The following is a 22233-nucleotide window of genomic DNA, read 5'->3' as shown; positions in this document are numbered from 1 at the left end:
CGTTGCAGGCTGTGTGATTAACATAGCGTACAGTAAGCAGCAGAATGGTCCCGTATTCATGTCGGGAAAAAGCCGAGATGGTGCAAGCTGATATAGTGATTGTGTATGGCCAAGTAGATGGAAACGATCGAGAGGCAGCACGGTTATACCAGAGCAAGTACGCTATCTTGGCTGAATGTGGTAATGAAATAGGCCACTCGCCAGTACTGCTGACGTTACGTCAAACACTCCAGCCTGGCGGGCTTGTGACACTGGCCACAGGCAAAAGGCAAAGAACCGCTAATGCCGCAGTGCAGTATGACTAAGAGTGAAGTAACATCTTGTAAACTGGAGCAATTGCAAATAGGAAAGTGCCTAGCAACCCATGCTCAATGCTGAGTCCTGCAGCCAGCTGGAAAACGCTGATGGGACAGGACTTGTATGTGGAACAAATACACTCATTACCCCCAGTAAGACAACATCAGAAGTGTATAAATAACACTGGCCAGCAAAAAAACGAATGCTTCCTTCACTTCATGAGTCAAATCACACTAATTTTTAGTTGAAGAAAAAAATTTACTATCCCCAGTTTTCGTGAAGGTTTAAATATTTGATTTTAGCGGATTAAGAGAAAATGATACACTCCTGGAAATGGAAAAAAGAACACATTGACACCGGTGTGTCAGACCCACCATACTTGCTCCGGACACTGCGAGAGGGCTGTACAAGCAATGATCACACGCACGGCACAGCGGACACACCAGGAACCGCGGTGTTGGCCGTCGAATGGCGCTAGCTGCGCAGCATTTGTGCACCGCCGCCGTCAGTGTCAGCCAGTTTGCCGTGGCATACGGAGCTCCATCGCAGTCTTTAACACTGGTAGCATGCCGCGACAGCGTGGACGTGAACCGTATGTGCAGTTGACGGACTTTGAGCGAGGGCGTATAGTGGGCATGCGGGAGGCCGGGTGGACGTACCGCCGAATTGCTCAACACGTGGGGCGTGAGGTCTCCACAGTACATCGATGTTGTCGCCAGTGGTCGGCGGAAGGTGCACGTGCCCGTCGACCTGGGACCGGACCGCAGCGACGCACGGATGCACGCCAAGACCGTAGGATCCTACGCAGTGCCGTAGGGGACCGCACCGCCACTTCCCAGCAAATTAGGGTCACTGTTGCTCCTGGGGTATCGGCGAGGACCATTCGCAACCGTCTCCATGAAGCTGGGCTACGGTCCCGAACACCGTTAGGCCGTCTTCCGCTCACGCCCCAACATCGTGCAGCCCGCCTCCAGTGGTGTCGCGACAGGCGTGAATGGAGGGACGAATGGAGACGTGTCGTCTTCAGCGATGAGAGTCGCTTCTGCCTTGGTGCCAATGATGGTCGTATGCGTGTTTGGCGCCGTGCAGGTGAGCGCCACAATCAGGACTGCATACGACCGAGGCACACAGGGCCAACACCCGGCATCATGGTGTGGGGAGCGATCTCCTACACTGGCCGTACACCACTGGTGATCGTCGAGGGGACACTGAATAGTGCACGGTACATCCAAACCGTCATCGAACCCATCGTTCTACCATTCCTAGACCGGCAAGGGAACTTGCTGTTCCAACAGGACAATGCACGTCCGCATGTATCCCGTGCCAACCAACGTGCTCTAGAAGGTGTAAGTCAACTACCCTGGCCAGCAAGATCTCCGGATCTGTCCCCCATTGAGCATGTTTGGGACTGGATGAAGCGTCGTCTCACGCGGTCTGCACGTCCAGCACGAACGCTGGTCCAACTGAGGCGCCAGGTGGAAATGGCATGGCAAGCCGTTCCACAGGACTACATCCAGCATCTCTACGATCGTCTCCATGGGAGAATAGCAGCCTGCATTGCTGCGAAAGGTGGATATACACTGTACTAGTGCCGACATTGTGCATGCTCTGTTGCCTGTGTCTATGTGCCTGTGGTTCTGTCAGTGTGATCATGTGATGTATCTGACCCCAGGAATGTGTCAATAAAGTTTCCCCTTCCTGAGACAATGAATTCACGGTGTTCTTATTTCAATTTCCAGGAGTGTATATTTTAATTAAATATGTCAACAACATTGAACGTCCAGATGGATTTTTTTAATGAGTATTATACCTCAAGCATCGTAAATTGATGGAAGAACTGGCAGGTTGTTGGGTCTGAAAGGAATCACGTGGTGACTTCATGAGCTAGGTGTCTTTTGGCTTTCCTCTTGCGAGTGAGTTAGGAGCATTACTACAGAGAGACCAGCAGTAATCTATAAGCATTGCTTCAGTCCAATGGCCCTGATATGTCTGTTCCACTACAGTAATTTCTTGATGGAGTCTTTCCCGTGTTCATCACTGACAGTTCCACAACAAGGAGGGAAAAAGTGTTGATGGGGTTGCGGGAAATGTACCTTAAGAGATATGTTGCATCCGAGTTACTGGTATGTTTGCAGGAATGGTGCCAGCAACTCAGGATAGTTGTCGTCTCTTTCGTTGCCTAAAATTCCTGGAATAATTTACTGGAAGGTTTCCCAAGCTTCCTTTTCTTTCCACTTCAAAATTCAATGAAACGCAGGATCCTTTACAAGCTGCTCCATTTGTGGCTCAACAGAAATACCTTCTAACCTTTCCGTTAGGCAATCCTGCAGCAGTCGCTTGAATTTGTGTTACGTTATTGATCGAATGAGTGCAGGTGGCACCCACTATTATTTTCAATGTTCTTTTTAAAAACGATGACGCAAAATAGGATATATCCTTGCATGATAATATAGGATTCAGTTAAGTACTCAATTCTACATTTGAATGCGCTACATGTATTATAATGTCCACACATAAACTATTTTAGTGAAAACAGACAAAGGTGAACTTGTATTGCAATAAAAATGAATAATAGCAGTAGACTGTGAACCATGCACTGCAGAACCTGTACATGAGCTTCACAAATACAACAACTAAACCAATATTTACAAAATTAATTTCTGACATGTATGCTATTTCATTCCGCTGTGTCTAAACAACTGACAAAAACTTTCTTCAAATGATAAGGGCAGGACCACCTATCGCACCTAACACACCACTTCATGATTCATTTGTCCCGTGATCTACCACGCCCGTAACTTCTTCGTCTTTCCCTTTGTTTCCTCTTGCAGCCTGTATACAGTCTTCCATTCCAAGCAGTGAAACTCCAGACGCCTCCAGGTCTCCTTCGGATCCTGTGGTGCTTGACATATCCCTTCCGTTTGGGGCTTTGTAAGTTCCCATGCAGGTTTGGTTAGGAAAGTAGTTTTGTTCAGTGCTTTATCTTCCTTTTTACTGAATTTATCAATGCAAAATACATTTATTGCAGCTAAGTTTAATAATTGCAAATCATTACGCCAAATTTTGTCATGTAGTATATGCTATGATCCCCTGTATCGCTATCGATAACATCGTCGTGGTGCACTGTAGAAATTACGACGACAGCTTTATTATTCTTAGGGACAGTACGACACAACGGTGTTGTCCTTTTGAAAGCCTTAAATTGTTGGTTTGTCTATCCTTTCTTTCTTTGGAAGAAACTCCAAGGGTACTTCTAGTTTATTTTGGCGAAGTGTTCCCACATGAGTAAGACCCCTATCTTTGAGACTTTTAGTAAGAGAATACGGGGAAAACCTGTTATCGGCTATTCCATTCCTGTTAGTGCCTGCAGTTGGCTCCATCATTCTTATTACTACAACATGTGGGCTACTGATTCGCTTATAAGATCTATCGGACTGCGAACCAACGTAGTTTTCAAGTATATTACGCGATGTTGAGTATGCATATGTACGTATAAACGCAGTGATATAGGCACTAAACACTAAAAAATAAATAACTCACCTATAAAAATAGGAACCGAAATGGTAGCACCAGTAGTTGTATGGGTGATAGTTGTCAACCAGAGCACACAATGTGGATGAATTTATTTTGATACTCCCTAATAATAGCTACATTCAAACAGTGGTGAAATATAAACCGTTAAAGTGCAACTCGACGCTATACACGTTCACGTCTGTGGACAATCCGTTCGGGCGATAACATAACAAAAAGAAAATCGCTGGGTCACCCGCGTAATTACTCAAGGGTTGATGTGGGAAGTTTGCCTCGTAAGTACTTAAGAGTTCATTGCTTTGACAAAATTTTTCATCAACCCCAGCTTTATATGTATGGGTGGAAGAACATCTTCTAGGTCCACGAGAAGCTCAGCAATGGTGTTTTTATCGCTAGGGTTAAGATTTCTTGCAAGCAAATGTGTTTGGATACAACGTGATTTTCTATCCCTATGATCACATATACAAAAAAGCAGCAGTATCTAGTGCAGCCTAATTGCGTACTAAGAGAACAACTACGACTTTTAGATCACCACATATTTACCATTTGCGTTCAGCATATTTAATTGTCTTCGTGGGCTTTCACGTTTGCATAAGTCTCCTTCACGCGAACTCCACAACCAACAAGAACAGAAGGAAGACGGTTGCTGCTGTGAAGTAATATAGCTTTTCAAACTTAGCTTAGATGAGTCTATGAACAGCCTCCATTCCATAGGATCAGGGTTCACATCCAAAGATTTCACCAAACCATTAATACTGCAGTAAACAACAAGATTCCTCTGGCGTTGTCTGTTATGTGAGACTCTGAAATTGTGTTGGAGAAGGGTTCATTGCTGTAATCTTGACTCTAAAAGTTCTGCTTTCTCATTTGACAAATCCAGGTCTTGAATGAGATCATTCAATCTTGATTGACTCAGTCGGTGTGGTTTATTATCTTTTTCCTCAAAATCAGTGTCATGGGACGCACAAAGTTCTCTGGGTTCTTCTTCTACACTGTCTTCATGTTCTATTCCGACCTCAAAGTTCCGGGGTGCTGCAGGAACTGGTAATCTGAATGGAGAATAGATCGAATAGCGTCTTGAAAATTTGGTATTGAATTGCTCTTCTTGCCTTTCATTATGAAATCCGCCCTTATAGATGGAGTCAAGTAGGAATAGCAGTTACCTACGTGGCTTGTAGGTTCCTGCCAAACCACAGACACAGCTAAAGCCATAGATCTCTCTTTTTTTTCGGCCATTCTCGTAGTACTACAGGACAAAAGCTGCATCACATATGTGGGGCCCATGATTTATCCTGGTCCCTGACCTTCATACCAAAATAATGCCAATAGACAGCCTACACAATAAGTGTCAGATTCAGTTTCTGCGATGAAAATGTTGCTTCACAACAAACGTAAGAAAAGTTCTTCACAGAATTTACACATTTATGTGGCTTGTTAATAAAGTTTGCACCTTAAAAGAATCAAAGCACCAGAAATCCTACACTAATGACAACAGCAACAATATGAACGTTTATGACCTACAAACAGCTGAAGAACATTGTGCTTTGTCAATTGACAGGTGTGCTAATTTCAAAAACAAAATTTCCCCCCGACAGAAAATGGAAACTCTAAAAAATGACATGGTATTTTATCGCCAAAACAAGAGCTAATCGGTAATTTTGGTGGAAATACACAAGAACTAGCTATTTTTCAACCAAAAACATTTTCACTGTTGGCAAGTGTAATCGTGCCTAGAGGCTCTAGGTATTCAGTTGCGCCGCCATTCCGTCTGCTTCTTGACCCAGAGAGAATGACAGCCTGTTGAGTTTAAGAGAAACCACGACTACTTCTTAGGAGGTAAATTGTCTTGAGACCGAGAAGCTTATGTCCACGAATCAGCATGGTTTTAGATAGCATCGCTCATGCGAAATTCAAGTAGACCTTTTCTCACATGATATAATGCGAGCTATTGGTGAAGGAAAACGAGCAGATTTCATATTTCTAGATTTCCGGAAAGCATTTGACACGATGCCCCACTGCATACTGTTAACGAAAGTATCAACGTATTGAATAGGTTCGCAGATATGTGAGTGTCTCGAAGACTTTTTAAGTTACAGAACCCAGTATGTTGTACTCGACGGCGACTGTTCATCAGAGACAAGGGTATCGTCAGGTGTGCCTTAGGAAAGTGTTGTAGCACTGCAGTTGTTCCTGTACAGGTAAATGATTTAGCAGACAGGCTTGGCAGCAGTCTGCGGTTGTTTGCTGATGATGTTGTGATGTACGGTAAAGTGTCGAAGTTGAGTGACTGTATGAGGATACAAGGTGACTTAGAGAAAATTTCTAGTTGGTGTGATGAATTTAGAAAAAATGTAAGTTAATTCGGATGAATAGGAAAAGAGATCCATAATGTTTGGTTACAGCATTAGTAGCGTCCTGCTTGATACAGTCACGTAGTTTAAATATCTGGGCGTAACGCTGCAAAGCGATATGAAATGAACCGAGCACGTGAGGACTGTGCTACGAAAGGCGAATGGTCGACGCTGGTTTATTGAAAGAACTTAAATAAAGAGTGGTTGATCTGCAAAGGAGACCACATAAAGGTCGCTCGTGCGACCTATTCTTGAATACTGCTCAAGTGTCTGAAATCTGTAGCAGCTGTGATTAAAGGAAGTCATCAAAGCATCGAGCGAGGGGGTGCAGTGGTTAACACACTGGGATGATTCCTGTTAAAGGACGCAACCGACTTCCTTCCCTATCCTTCCCTAATCCGATGGGACCCGCGACTGATGATTCGCCATTTGATCCCCTCCCCCGAATCAACCAACCAATCAACATCAAAGCAGTTCAGAGGTGGGCTGCTTGATTTCTTCCAGTAGGTCCAAACGTAAGTGCTATGGAGATGCTTCAGGATCTAAAATGGGAATCGCTGGAGGAAAGGTGATGTTATTTTTGAGGAACACTATTGAGAAAATTTAGAGAACCGGCATTTGAAGCTAACTATCAAACTATTCTACTGCCGCCAACGTACATTTCACTTAAGAAACGCGATGATAAGAGTAGAGACATTAGGGCTCGTATGGAGGCATTTAGACAGTTGTTTTTCCCTCGCACTATGTGCGAATGGGATACGCTGTAGGGAGACTTGCTGAGTATCTATGCAGATGTAGATTTAGATGATGAAGATTTGCTGGCTGCTCACCCAGTCACCGACCAAGTTCTACTCTGATGCATGCCATACTTGTGGCCTAACAGCTGCTGGACTTGGGAAATTTTACTGATGCAAGGACCTGGCGACCCCGCCCTGTGAGGGTTTTTGGTCGACAATCCAGCTAGGAGAGGAGCGTCCTCGTGGCCTCCTAGCCGCCTAAACGTCATCAGCCACCATCCTTATCAAATCCTGGTGCATCACCAGGGCGCTGCTGCTTGACATCGAATATCTAGTAGCGACTATAGCTCTAAGTGCACAGCAGGGGCATCACATATAAATGCGTGGGTACATAGGCAGCCAAATTTCAGAGATCCTGAGTGGGCCATGCCCATTTCTTCACTGGCTCACAGGTGATACGGCATGTGGTAGCAGCCACCTGTGGTCCAAGGCATCCAATGTTATGGGCGCCACTGAGGCATCAGCACATTTCACAACCGGTGCACTCACGTGTGAACTATGTGGATCCAGGAAAATGGATGTCACCGGCGCCACTAGGGGATCGGCGCATTCCACAATTGGCTGTTCTAACGTATGTGCTGCGTGGACCCAGGGCAACGAATGTCAAGGGCACCACTGGGGCATCAGCACATTCCACAACTGGCTGCACTGACATGCATGCTGTGTGGATCCAGGCAACTAATGTCGTGGGTGCCACTGTGGTATCAGCACACCCCACAACCAGCTGCACTGACATGCATAGTGTGTGGACCCAGGGCAATGAATCACAGGCGCCACTGGGGCAATAGCACATCCCACAACCGGCTGCACTGAGATGTGCACTGTGTGAACCCAGGGCAATGAATGCCACAGGCACTGTTGGGTCATCAGCACACTGCACAACTGGCTGTATTGATATGTGCACTATTTGCCCTCGAGGATGGCCGATGTGCCGTACATTGATTCTAGAAGTAAACACGTCTTAATGCTGCCACTGTTTCACTGTGCGCCCCAGCGCAAATTAGCCCTCCCCTGCACCATTTTCCTCATTCATCATGATGCGTTGCGGCCCTGAATAGGCTGGGTAGTTATAGATAGTGTCAGTAAGTGGCCGTTCCACTCCCTCTCTTGATAATTTATGTCAGGAAGTGTCTCTCCCACGTCCAAACGCTGCAGTTCGGTGAGAGAAGCAATTCTTGAGTGACTCGGCACCTGAGTGCTGTAGTTTGGTGCTGAGTAATGAAAACTGGGTACTTTGGTAATTACGTATGTGCAGTTGTACTTAGCATATCTCCAGTTTGTCAAGGACATAGTCAGGATTTTGTCATGGGAGGGGTCTCTGATTTTTCTGAAAATCTCCTTAAAGAATAATCAACCATTTAATTCGAAAATGATTTCGCAGTTTTCACCACGCAGAGATATAATATCATTGCTTAGGAGTGCTGTATTTTGGCAAACAACTACGAAGCACTCATGTTCCAAGGACATTTTACACTCTTCTTCTTTCAGTCCGGATTTGAGCTGAAAAAGTTAGCAGGAATGCACAAGTGCTAATTTTTTGGAACGTCGTGATTATTACCGACAGGGCTTTTGGAATAAAGGGATCTCTGATCCACAGAGAAGGTAGAATAATTTTTTGTGGCGGACATGAAAGGATCTGGAATTATTCAATCTTACACTCTCCCAAATTTTCTTATTTAAGTGTGCGTCTGTCACATCTTGCAATGTAAGAAGGATCATTTTCTGCACTCAACAATGTCCTGGCAGACAAGAATTTGGATTATTATTAATTTATCATATGGTTTTTAGTGCTGGGAGTCTTTGAAGAGATGCTCAGCTCGCCGTCGATTCAGCTCTTTTCTTTTAAGCAGAGGGTCTCCATCTTTAAGGGAATTACGAGGGTCGTCCAATAAGTAATGCGCCAATTTTTTTTTCTCGGAACATATTTATTGTTAAGAGTCAGAATTTGGTGACAACATACATAAAAATGTCATGTCCATGTCCTATTTTTCTATGCAGTCTCCATCACGTTCTATGGCCGTACACCAACGTTGTGGGCGAGCATGTATTCCCTGTAGGTAAAAGCTCTTGTCCCGTAGGCGCAGCCATGTTTTCACTGCATAACCGACACTCCTGTCATCTTCAAAGTGTGTAGAGCCAATTGAAGAGTTTTTTTGCGCTAGTCGGCGTGAATAACGGCATCTGGACGATTCAACATATCTGGAGCAGTGGCTGCGACAGGACGTCCCGAGCGTGGTTGATCATGGAGCTCTGTTTCTGCATTTCCTGAGGTTGTAACTTTCTTTACCCACCGCCGAAGTGCACTCATATCAACTGCAGCAACGCCATACATTTAACACAAACGTTTATGGATGTTCACCATGGTTTCTTTTTCTGCACACAAGAATTCAATAACAGCATGCTGCTTACAGCGTGAGTCGTATGTAGACGCCATTTTGACGCTGTCCTACGGCTCTGCCATCTGCCAGAGCGGTTCGAAACTTCACCGGCGCACAGGACAAACATCAAATGTGAAGCACCAACAAGGACATTTATCTATGTATATTAACAGCTTTTTTTAAAAAAAAAATGTGGGGCAATATTTATTGAACGACCCTCGTAGAATGTCAGGAAAGAAAGGTATTCAGGATGGACTGGCTGTGGCCTACAGTAAGGGGTCAACCTGGGCATTTGCCTAAATTGAAAATGGAAGCCCACAGAAAACCATTTTCAACATTGTTGGCCGATAGATTGAAATCATTTCTCTCTTGAATCCAGAGATTGTGAACTCAGCCGCTCAACATGCAGAGCTACCACAAATTGGTGCATAAATTGGAAAAAGTGGTTGTTGTACATCGTTTTAAAATAAAATAAAATGCATCACACCAAAAGACTGATTTCCGAAACTGCATGCTTTTCCTTTAATTGTGCATGTTTAGTCATCTGATAGTGTATGAATGAATACATATTTTAAGATTTTTCTGGTTTCAGTTATTATGGTACGGTATTACAAGAGCTTAAATAGATTTTGGACGAAACAGGGAGGGATGGATGGATGAATGCAGAGCGCAGTCGCCAAAGACGAATTCAACGCCCACTGAAAAAATCTTTTAGAAACTAAAGAATGTGTTGTCATTACGTACTCCTTCCGCTCCCTACAAATCCCTCGCCATTCTCCGATTCGGTACTGGTTTTCGTAACTGAGGTCAGCCCATGTTACCATATTGGGCGATATTTTGTCATTTGGACTACTAAGAATATAGAGCAGATTTTTTAAAGATATGCAGCAATATTCATTCGGGCGATATTTTTGTTGTCCGATGCGATTTTTGGGCGACACAGACAAATCTAAGTGTATTTTTATGCATTGAATTTAATTTAATGTCATTTGAAATTATATTTACCATTTTACTGCCCTGTGAAATACTGAAATACTGCAACCACAAGGTTCTACCAGCCTCCAGATAACGACTCAAGTGCTAACATTAAACTGCTGTGGATTAGTGATCAGGTTGTTATAGTAGTACGTACATATTTTGAACTTACCATAACGATAGCGGACGAATAAAAATCGGTTTTTCTCTTCTTTCTTGATACAAACTTGTCCATAATTGGAAACTATCACAACAGCACACAGCACAAAAACCATAAACGAAAGTACTTGCATTAAATTCAGCTGCAATTTAAACCTGAACTGTAACAAAACAGCAACTGAATTCAAGCAAGACCAACAACTGGTCTTGGCTAAAGTAGGGATGGGCGATAGCTGATAGTGCTATGTATATACAGAAAGTTTAAATCTATCGTTGACATTGCTGATTATCAGTGCGTATCCTTTCTTCGTCGTATGACTGAAAATCAGCTCTCAGTTTCACTACACGCAAACTAGGTCGAGCGTAATTTCCATTTGGTGATTGGTGGTGGTGATGGCGGGGGGTAGGCGGGGGGGGGGGGGGGGGTCTGGAGCCCTTGGACCACCCATTTGACGTTACGTTTGTGAAGCCAAGTGAACCTATGGACGTCATTATTTAAGGGGAATGGTAGACCCGATAATCTAGTACCAGTAAGGTGGTAGTTTAGTAATCTTGCAGGGGGAACGAATTATCGTGCACTAAGACTGAGCAAAATGATAGAGATACATGCTGCTACTGCTATGGAGCCTGTTGTTGCTCTAACAGAACAAGTGTGGGTGTTACGAAACGAAAATTCTCGCCAAAAGCAGGCACACAAGGAACTCCTTCGTAGATTTGTCACTTTGAAACCCGCTCAGTTTCAATCACACTCTGAGTGATGGAAAAATAAGGCAGAGTTGGGGGTAGTTTCGTATTATTTTGAGCCTGTGGTAGACTCACTTATCAATCTATTTTCGATTAAAACAGTGGAACATGTGTCCGTACTCATTAGTGACATTACAGCTACTGCTGCAATGAGCGATTGATCAGTTGAGGTAACCCTTCGTGCGGCTCACTTGCGTTTAACAGGGGAAGCCAAAACATGTATTATATCACGAGATTCTCATTAAAGCATAGTCGTTTCGGCAGCGTTGCCAAAAACAAAATAGTACACGGATTTTAAGTGAGAAGCTCAGTACATTGTCTTTGATACTTAAGGAGTTGGAAGAAATCTTTTCGACCAGGATTTGGAAAGTCAATGATCGTATATATGTTGCTACATAGAATGCAGAGGACGATAAGGTGTTACTGCAGGAAACAGAAAACAGAGCGTTGAACGTATTCTTGCGCGGAATACCTGCAGAAATATCAGGAAGAGTTCGTATTGAGGATCTTAGTGATTTAACAGCTGATCATAGAATTGCAGTGCAGTTCGAGAAGATAGACTTTCCCATGAAGCAACGGGTAGATCACCGTGCATCCCCTTCAGAGCTCAAATGTTACAAGTGTGGACGAAAGAGCCATACACAGAAAGAGTGTCAGCAATCGGAGTGCTACGAGTGGAAGAGTGGGCCACCGTACATGGGACTGTCGGAATGGGAAACATGTGTAGCATCTTCGGGATAAGTAGCTGTTAAAATCAAATTGGAATGTGTGAAGATGGTATCTGTTCTTTCGGACATGTCCAAAAGAACGGATACCATTGGTGATCTTGCAGTTCTCGAAGAATGAAATTACAATGAAATCCAGACCATTAGCTGCTTACAGGCGTTGATAATTATCAGCGGGGACAGTTGAAAATGTGTGCACTGACCGGGACTCAAACCTGGGATCTCCTGCTTACATGGCAGACGCACTATCCGGCTGATGCATCGAAGGCACTGAGGATAGTGCGACTGCAGGGACTTATCTCTGGCAAACTCCCACTAAGATCCACCACAATTCTAACTGACTGTCCACACACTACATTTGTAGTGCCCCTGCCACTATACTCGTTACTCATGGCAGTCAATCTACCGACTCCCGTAAGAGTTCGGTCAATGTGAGTGCATCCGCACTGAAGAAGACCTATATGAAGATGGTATCAGTTCTTCCTGACTTTTACAACCATTAACGGAGAAGTAAATTGAACAGCAACTATGAGATGGGATTCCAAAACCTAATGACAGCCCTTGCAGAGCGAATACAGTTACTGTCTCTAAGAAAGCATTAGGTTGTACGAAGAAATACAGGTTATGATGTGATTATAGATACACTATGTGATCAAAGTATCCGGACACCTGGCTAAAAATGACTTACAAGTTCGTGTCGCCCTCCGTCGGTAATGCTGGAATTCCGTACGGTGTTGGCCCACGCTTAGCCTTGATGACAGCTTTCATTCTCGCAGGCATACGTTCAATCAGGTGCTGGAAGATGTCTTGGGGAATGGTAAACCATTCTTCACGGAGTGCTGCACTGAGGAGACGTATCGATGTCGGTCGGTGAGGCACCAAGTCGGCGTTCCAAAACATCCCAAAGGTGTTCTGTAGATTTCAGGTCAGAACTCTGTGCAGGCCATAACAGGGATGTTATTGTCGTGTAACCACTCCGCCACAGGCCGTACGTTATGAACAGGTGCTCAATCGTGTTGAAAGTTGCAATCGCCATCCCTGAATTGCTCTTGAACAGTGGGAAGTAAGAAGGTGCTTAAAACATCAATGTAGGTCTGTGCTGTGGTAGTGCCACGCAAAAAAACAAGGGATGGGCGCCCCCTCCACGAAAAACACGACCAAACCATAACACCACAGCCGCCGAATTTTACTGTTGGCACTACACACTCTGGCAGATGATGTTCACTGGGCATTTGCAATGCCCATACCTTGCCATCGGATCGCCACATTGTGTACCGTGATTCGTCACTCCACACAACGTTTTTCCACTGTTCAGTCGTCCAATATTTACGCTCCTTACACCAAGCGAGGTGTCGTTTGGCATTTACCGGTGTGACGTGTGGCTTATGAGCAGCCTCTCGACCATGAAATCCAAGTTTTCTCACCTCTCGCCTAAGTGTCATATTACTGATGCAGTTTGAAATCTCTGTGTGATGGTCTGGATACATGTCTGCCTATTACACATTACGAGCCTTTTCAACTGTCGGCAGTCTCTGTCGGTCAACAGACGAGGTCGGCCTGTACGCTTTTGTGTTTTACATGTCCCTTCATGTTCCCACTTCACTGTCACATCGGAAACAGTGGACCTAGGGATGTTTGGGAAGTGGAAATCTCGCGCACAGACGTATGATACAATTGACACCCAATCACCTGACCACATTCGAAGTCCGTGAGTTCCGTGGAGCACCCCATTCTGCCCTCTCACGATGTGTAATGACTACTGAGGTCGATGATACGGAGCACCTGACAGTAGGTGGCAGCACAATACACCTAGAATGAAAAACGTATGTTTTTGGGGGTGTCTGGATACTTTCGATCACATAGTGTATATTACTGCGCTGTAGTGTAGTGGCCCAGTATTTGGTCGGAAATCAATTAGTCTTTAACAAATAGCTCTGAGCACTATGGGACTTAACATCTATGGTCATCAGTCCCCTTAGTCTTTAACAAAAGTAAAGAAACATAACATGTAAGTGCTATAGAGCGTTGCGTTAACAGATTGGTGCTGCAAGTGAGCTCAGCAGCAAACGGCGCTGCACAGCCATAACCGTGTAGCAAGTGGGCCAGTGTCACCACACCAGGGTCAGTCTCACATTTTGCCAACGTGATTAGGCACCAGGTTTTAGCGGAAAAAAATGGGCACTAGAGGGATATAAATAAGTCTGTATTATAAGGCATTGGTGACTTGTCATCGCCGGAAGCCAGCAGCGCCACCACGAAGCCAGACAGGGAGACGAATGAGCTCCGCCAGCTGCAGCAATGGGATCGACATGGCTTCGCCCGCTGACTGCATTAGCGCTTTCACGGGACTCGGTGTCAGCCCTGATGAACTGACGTCCATGTCTGCTGATTCCAACACTGAGTTCCTAGAGGGACTCGGCACCCCAACTCCAGTCACCAGCCAACTACTGCACATGGCCCCACGAGTTGCACCCCACACACCACTGTCTTCGTTCTCTGTTGCAGTGATACCAGCAGGATGAGGGCCTGTCGGGCATACACAATGCTGAGGGAAGCAGTACACATTAGTCTTTTGACGCCGCCACTGCACTCATATGAGCAGCTGAGGGGCCTCCTCCCAAAGAGGACGGGAGGTCATTGCAGCATAACGCGATGCACTGCTGATGTCAGCACCTGAGACCTACGCAGGCTGCCACACTCAGCAATGTGGAGTGCCAACCCAGCAGCATCAGGCAGAAGCCACTGCCTGTTAATCGACCCCAGCCAGGGTCAGCGAGGAGAGGCGTGCCTGAACCCTCTGGCGCTACAGAGTGATGCCAGCAGGGAATCTTCGAGATTTTCATCACACTGTTTGATAACAGTAGAAGAGGCAACAATGCCTACAGTATCTTCAATGTGGGGTGAGTGTAGACTTTTGTTTTGTGTCATGGAAGGTGTGTGGGTTTTGCCAGCAGTTGAGTCGTAAGTTCATTAGGTACAGGTGAATGCAGATAGTATTTTTTAGAAGGCATAAACATAAATATCAGTTTTCGCCTGTTTGATATGAGTGTCAGGAGCAAGAGGTGTGGCTCATTCTCTGTTAGTACATAAGCTATTAATTATGAGTAGTGATCCAGAAGGTGAAGGTAAGTTAATTCGTTGTTTTGGTGTATAATACACTGCCATTAAAATAATTAGTACACCAGGAAAAACAACCTCGATACTGATGTGATGATGGCATATGCCACCTGACTGATGTGCTGATGATGGTTTCCATGTCATCTGCCAACATATAGGCTAATGGCGTAGCTACCACAGCACCATCTGTGTCTACCCTTCATTAGGGAATGTTCACAGCCAGAAGGCTGAGTGTGGTGCAAACGTGTGAAACAAACAGGCAACCATTCCAGGTAGATGCACTTGTTCTTGCTACAGCCAACTAAGTGAGTTTGAAAGGATAAAATTGTAGTCTTCCCACTGGAGGGATGGTGGGAATGCTGCAAAAGTTGGTTGTGCTGCATCAGTTGTATAACAACCCTCGCATCAGTGGTGACGTGAAAATTCTCACACCTGTAGACGACATTCTGGACTCATGCTGTAAGGGCAGCAGTAGCAGATCATACAGCTACCACAGCACAGATAAGAGAGCTTTTGAGCCCATACATGTCAACATGAACTGTCACAAAGTGGTTGTTAGCAGTGGGACTAAGGGCATGCACATCTCTAGCCCTTTTTTTCACTCCACAGCATTGACCTGTACAGCTAGACTGGTGCTGCCAGAGGACCAGTTGAAAGATGAAGTGACGCCTCGTGGTCTTCAGCAACTGGGTGTGGTACGCTACTCCCATTCACTGTTGATGTTCCTGGAAGGGTTGCTAACCAGTGCTCAGTATGCGGTGAATGTTATTAGACTTGTTCTTTTGCCTTGCAACAAGAATGTGCTGTGTTGCTCCAACTCAACAGGATAATACTCACCCACAAACGGCCCTTGGCACTGAACATCCTCTGTAAACACCTTCCCTGGCTAGCACCATCTCCAGACTTGTCTTGAATTGAGCGCATGCGGGATACGATGGGACATGAAGTGACTCAGTTGACTCATCAATGAACAACTCTTACAGAACTAGTTGAACAGGTCGAGCAGGCGTGACATAACGTATCCCAGAACAGTATATTCAATCTGTACGATCGACTGGATGCCAGAGCCAATGTCTGCATCATTGGCCATGAAGGCTACAACATGTATTAATATGGGTGTTTCAGCATGGGTCGATATCTGGTAACTCAGAACCGCTTGTGGTTCTGATTACATATATTCCATTTGCACTACTGTAACAATAAATCCTGAGTGAATTGAAAACCTCTAAAAGGGTGCACTATTTCTTTTTGTGGTTGTATAACAGTAACTACAGTGGCCAGTCAGATGAGGGAAATTAAGTTGTGGTAAGAAGTAGTATGTTTCAGTTTAGTTTAAGTGTTCTCATAATTTTATTTTGTTTTATGTGGAGTGAGGAGTATGACATGGTATTTTAGCATGTAACATAGTGAGGAGTGATGGGATAAGGATACAATTGGGTAACTGATATGGGGTAATTATGGCATGGTCACAGTTGCTTTGGGTAGCAGGGTTGTCAATTATTATAAAGTGCAAATGGAAAAAACTATTATAACAGTGCCACTATGGAAATGAAAAATTGTATTAACACATGCTCGACCACAAGATGTCACAATATTTCCACATAAATGCACAACATATACAATAGTCCAGAAACTACAAGGGCGAGCTGACAACTAATGCCTCCTAATTTTTTACTATGTTCTAAATATTGGTTGAGATATTATATGCTGTGCATCTTACTCAGTCGATCTACCTACTTCGCAGAGGCAAGTTTCCACCCTCTGCCACTAGAGGTCTTCTAATTGTAGCGTGTCCCAACATGGCATCCACCTACTTCGCAGAGGCAAGTTTCCACCCTCTGCCACTAAAGGTCTTCTAATTGTAGCGTGTCCCAACATGGCAATGTGAAACGTAACTATATTTGCTCATGAGAAACACCACACTGTAATCAAGTTTCTGAAAGCACAAATTCGAGTAGTTCATTCACACGTCGAACACCCTCTCCTTCAGCACGACAATGGCACATCGCACATGAGTCCTGCAACATCTGCAGCAATGTGATGCCTTGTGTTCACTGTCATCGAAAATCCTCTTTACAGTCTCGACTTGGCCCCATTTGATTTTCATCTGTTTCCAAAACTAAAAGAACACCTTCGAGGAGTTCTCATTTATAGAGATGAAGTGGAGCAAGCAGACGTGAGGTTGTGTCTCCACCAGCAAAATCAAAAACTCTATTGTGACAGTATTAACAAACTGTTGTCTCACTGGAAGACGTGTTCGTCACCAGGGTGACTAAGTTGAGGATTAAATACTTAGACATGAAGAATAAAGTTGTTGAATGTTAACAAACTTCTTTTTATTAAAAAAGTTTTAAGAGTTTTCACATAAATTCAGAGTGACTTGTTTTCAGTACACCCTCGTTGGTTATAAATTATGAGCAAAATGTCTAGAATCAACATTATTGTTTGGGTTGAAAGAGGGAACAGAATGATTTGCTTTCGTATGAATCATTGTTGCAGATCTCAAAAGTTCGTGAAATTTACAGATAATGTTCACAGGATCTAAAAGTGGGCAAATCCACTGACTGTATTGTTATTACAATACCAAACATCACAAAAACATGAAATACTATCATTGATCCATTTGACATACGAAATTATGTTCGGGACTATATAATTCTAATGTATATTTTGTGATTTACATTAACATCTATACTCCACGAGCCACCTTATGGTGTGTGGCAGACATTAATTTCAAACATTTCTACTGTTCCAGTTAACAGATTAGTTGGGAGCTTTAGACAATTTTCTTAAGTGTCTAACCACCCAGAGCCATTTGGCCAAAAACAGAATGATCGCTTTTGCTTAGACTCAATAAAAACAACACCTTGATCGTGGGGTAGTGGATAAAAACGTATACTGAGTGATGAATCATGGAACAGAATATGGAATAAGAGTAGACTGTATGGACATTTATGATGCCTAGAAAAAAGTATATAAGTAACACCCAGTGGCCGAACAAAGGGCAACCTAACATTTGATTTGGTACTGAGAGTTCGATTTGCCATGACTCGTTTACTGCTGGCGTGAGACCACAGACAACAGAACCTTAACATGGTAACGCCAGAGACAATAGGCACTTAAACAAAAATGTCTGGTCTTAAACGATCAGTCTCACTTTTGTTTCTGGCGATGATATCAACACCAATGTATCTGCAGACGATTCGTGAAAGGCTGTAGGAAGCAGCAGTTCTCGAGATGCATACCTGTCAAATTCTTGGAATCACGATGCAAGGAGATAATTGGTATGACACAAGGACTGGTTTGATAATACTTTTAAAGGGAGGCTAAATAGTTTCAAGCCACGCCAAGAAAGGTAAAACCTTTGTCACGACCTTCAAGATCAGAGTATCGAATGTACTCGCAGATTTCTGCAAGACGATTATATGTGATGAGAAGACTTTCACACCAGCCTCCAAGCAGTAATCTTGGTGACACATCGAATATAAGAGAGGGGCAATTCCCAAATTGGTAACCATGGAAAAGTTTAATCATGTAATACATGTGAAGTGATTAATAATTTCAGGAAATTTGATAAATATCAGTCTGGTGCTTCATGATGTAGCTCTTTCCATTTCTTGGTCGTGTTTATGAAAAAAGTCTATCAACAGCTTCATATTAATTGCAAAGGACGAGGGGGACATACAGTAAATTATATTAATTTATTTGAAATGTTTGCTTCTGATGACAAATTTTCTGGCTGTCAATTATATTCAGGAAAAAGTATGTGTACATGGAAACTGTGTGTTTGCATCTGTTGAGAACGCACACAAGACAGGGAGAGAGTGTCGGTAAAATGAAAAAACCATCCATCACAATTATTTTTTCTATGTATGCTCTCTCTCAATTACCATGATATGACTGTGTTAATAATTTTTGATACTAATTACTTTGTCTCTTATGAACATATTGTGCTATGCTTATGACATACACTGAAGCGCCAAAGAAACTCGTATATGCACACGTATTCGAATACAGAGATATGTGAACAGGCAAAATACGACGTTGCCGTCGACAACGCCTGCATAAGACAACAAGTGTCTGGCGAAATTGTTAGATCGGTTACTGCTGCTACAATGTCAGGTTATCAAGATTTAAATGAGGCTGAACGTGGTCTTACAGTCAGCGCTCGAGCGATGGGACACATCATCTCCGAAGTAGTGATGAAGTAGGGATTTTCCCATTTGACCATTTCGCGAATGTACCATGAATATCCGGAAAAAAGATCCTTCGAGAACAGGACAAACAACGACTGAAGAAAATCGTTCAGCGTGACTGAAGTTCAACCCTTCCTCAAATTGCTGCAGAGTTGCTACAGAGTGGCTCCAGGAACATTCTGAGTCTAAACACTTGCGCTGGCCAGCAAACTCCCCAATCATGAACATTATTGAGTATATCTGGGATGTTTTGCAACTTGCTGTGCAGAAGAGATCTCCACCCCTCGTAATCTTACGGATTTGTGGACATCCCTGAGGGATTCATGGTGTTTTTTTCTCTCCAGTGCTACTTCAGACGTTAGTCGAGTCCATGCCACGTCGTGTTGCAGCACTTTTGCGTGCTCATGGGGTCCCCACACGATATTAGGCAGTTTCCTCGGCTCCTCAGTGTGTATCACATCTTAAATATCTGCAAAGATACCACTGAAAGATCGAAATATACATACATTTACACACCAGGTGGAAACACATACTTACATACTTAGTGGGTACAGGGGTAAAAACCATAAAGCACTTAGTTTTGTTTTTTACATTCTCTTAGATTATATGAACATTTTGTTCCGTAGCCCACTGACATTCAGTGAACAATACCAGTCTCTTCGATTTTTTCTTCCAGCACTGGAATCACCAAAGTAAGATTTTGAATCATAGCCGACATATATAATTCTTATCAATGCCAGGCAGAATTTAAAGCTCATGACAACTTATCATTTAATGTTAAGAAAAACAGCCTCATTAACACATTAATCTATTTAAATAGTAATGTAATATAACACACACACACACACACACACACACACACACACACACACACACACACACACACACACACACAAACAAACAAACAAACAACACACACACACACACACACACACACACACACACACACACACACACACACACACACACACACACACACACACACATTCAGGTACACACAAAATAAGTTCTTTGTTTATATACACAAAATATGAAATGTTACAAAATAAATAATACAATTAAGTTAAATATCAGAACCAGACACTCTCGATACACAATGAACTCCTCTTTTCCAGCAAAATGTGCAGGAGCACACATTTATATAACACTTACCATACTTATCTCCTCATCACCTAAAATGAGCAGTAAATTTCTACAAAATTTTAGCATCACCCTTATGTAACAACATAAAGCACAATTTCAGGGTTATCTGCAATGATAATGACATTTCACTATCAGTACATATTACAGGGACTTTTAGTGGGAAAGAATGGTGACAGGTTATTCTGTTGATTTACAATGACAGTGACAACTCACTACAAATTCATGCTCGTGAGACTTTCAATGAAAAAGACAGCAATGTGTCATTGAGTCAATAAGCCAACACCACATTCTTCAATTAGAGCAAAAGGAGAGAGATTATGTCACTGGAATCATTAATCTTACTGTGTTTCCCTGTATTTATGGCTACACAGTTCTACTTCCTTAAGTAGATGAAGAAATTTGCACGTAGTTTCCCTTCAGCTCTTACAGGGCCTATGTTGAATTAGTAGAACTGAATCATGTTCTAAACTATGCACATGTTTAGTCTCTATGTTTTGAAGATGCAATGAGAAAATATTACAGATTTTCTCAAACCCTTACCTAATCGAAACTAAACAGTGTTTATTATGAAAGTGTTATGGCCACACATGCAGAAAACAGGTCGCAGAAAACAGGTCGTACATAGATTTGAGTGTCATGTTCTCACATGACTGAATTATTTATGTAGAGTTAATTAGTATTAAGCACTATACAGTCAGTTAATGCAATATCGGATGAGCTCAAACATTAAACTTTTGTGCCAGCTTGCTGATAAAGTACAGCTCTATTCTCAACAGTAGAAATTTCTCTCCTCCTGCTTTCTCTCTCTCTCTCTCTCTCTCTCTCTCTCTCTCTCTCTCTCTCTCTCTCTCCCTCTCCCTCTCTCTCCCTCTCTCCTCTCTCTCTCTGTCTGTGTCTCTCTCTTTCCCCCCCTCTCATCCCCCCACTCATATGCAGTCTTGAGTAGTATAAGGCTCAGATTACGTCGATAATGGGGATTGTTGAGGTATTGGAATAAAAATATTACCCTTGCGTAAGTGCTCACAGAAGCTCCCCATTTGCCAGAATTTCAGAGCAACTTATGAGGAGTAATAACAACATTTTAACTATCAATGCAAAAATATTAAGTAGGTAATTAATTATTTGTGTGTATGCATGTACAGTTGCGGTATGCATTGAAATCCCCATGCCAAAGTAACATAGCATGGTGGTAGAGGAGTGAAAACACATTGGCGCAACCTACTGACATAGTGGAAATGGGCTACTTCATTTTTTCTAGCTGCTCTAATTGTGTGCAGATGCACTGTGGCCAGAGCTTTTAGTGTGTGCCAGTACTACAGATATATACAGGCAAACAAACAACATATTAATTATGATACTTTACACTGGATGTCCCAGAAATATTGCAACAAACTTTACAGGGTTGTCGGGGTGTCTTAAGGAACATATCGAGGATAAGAACTTGAAACTTGTGACCGAAAACATCATCCAACGATGCTACAGAGTGTAAGATTTGTAGACGCTGGCGCCTACAGATGCCTCGGAAACTGGATGGAAAACATGTATAACGACCCCAGAAAAGGAAATGAATAAAGGATCTGACAGTATCTTCATGGAATGTGAGCGCAATGCATCAGCCTGGAAAAATGAAAGAAATAGCTAATGAAATTTTAAAATTTAAATGTAGTGTCGTAGGGTTACAGAAAATAAAATGGCAAAAGAATGGGCAGACCGATAAACCTGAGTACTCATTGGTATACAGTGGACCAGAAGAAAGAACAGACCAACTGGGAATGGGGTTTATAATAACTAGGGAAGTTAGGAGAAGCCTATTACAATTT

The 22233-nt window shown here is 43.2% G+C and overlaps 1 protein-coding gene across 6 annotated transcripts in view; it reads right to left on the bottom strand.

Moving 5' to 3' along the window:
• Positions 1 to 22233, bottom strand: part of LOC126210633 (zinc finger protein 239-like) — a 468318-nt gene that overhangs the window by 150196 nt on the left and 295889 nt on the right. The window contains exon 9 of one of the 6 annotated variants that reach the window (XM_049939946.1): positions 17480 to 19948. The exons of 4 other annotated variants lie outside the window; for them this stretch is intronic. In XM_049939946.1, the coding sequence (XP_049795903.1) occupies positions 19873 to 19948 (76 nt within the window). In that variant the 3' untranslated portion in view covers positions 17480 to 19872. Of the gene's footprint in view, positions 1 to 17479; positions 19949 to 22233 lie in introns of those variants that run through there. One more of the 6 variants, XM_049939950.1, reaches the window with a different exon arrangement.

The sequence above is a fragment of the Schistocerca nitens genome, chromosome 10, assembly GCF_023898315.1.
Source record: "Schistocerca nitens isolate TAMUIC-IGC-003100 chromosome 10, iqSchNite1.1, whole genome shotgun sequence".
Lineage (NCBI taxonomy): Eukaryota > Metazoa > Arthropoda > Insecta > Orthoptera > Acrididae > Schistocerca > Schistocerca nitens.
The sequence above is the reverse complement of the archived record's forward strand: the minus strand, read 5'-3'. Positions and strand labels throughout refer to the sequence as shown.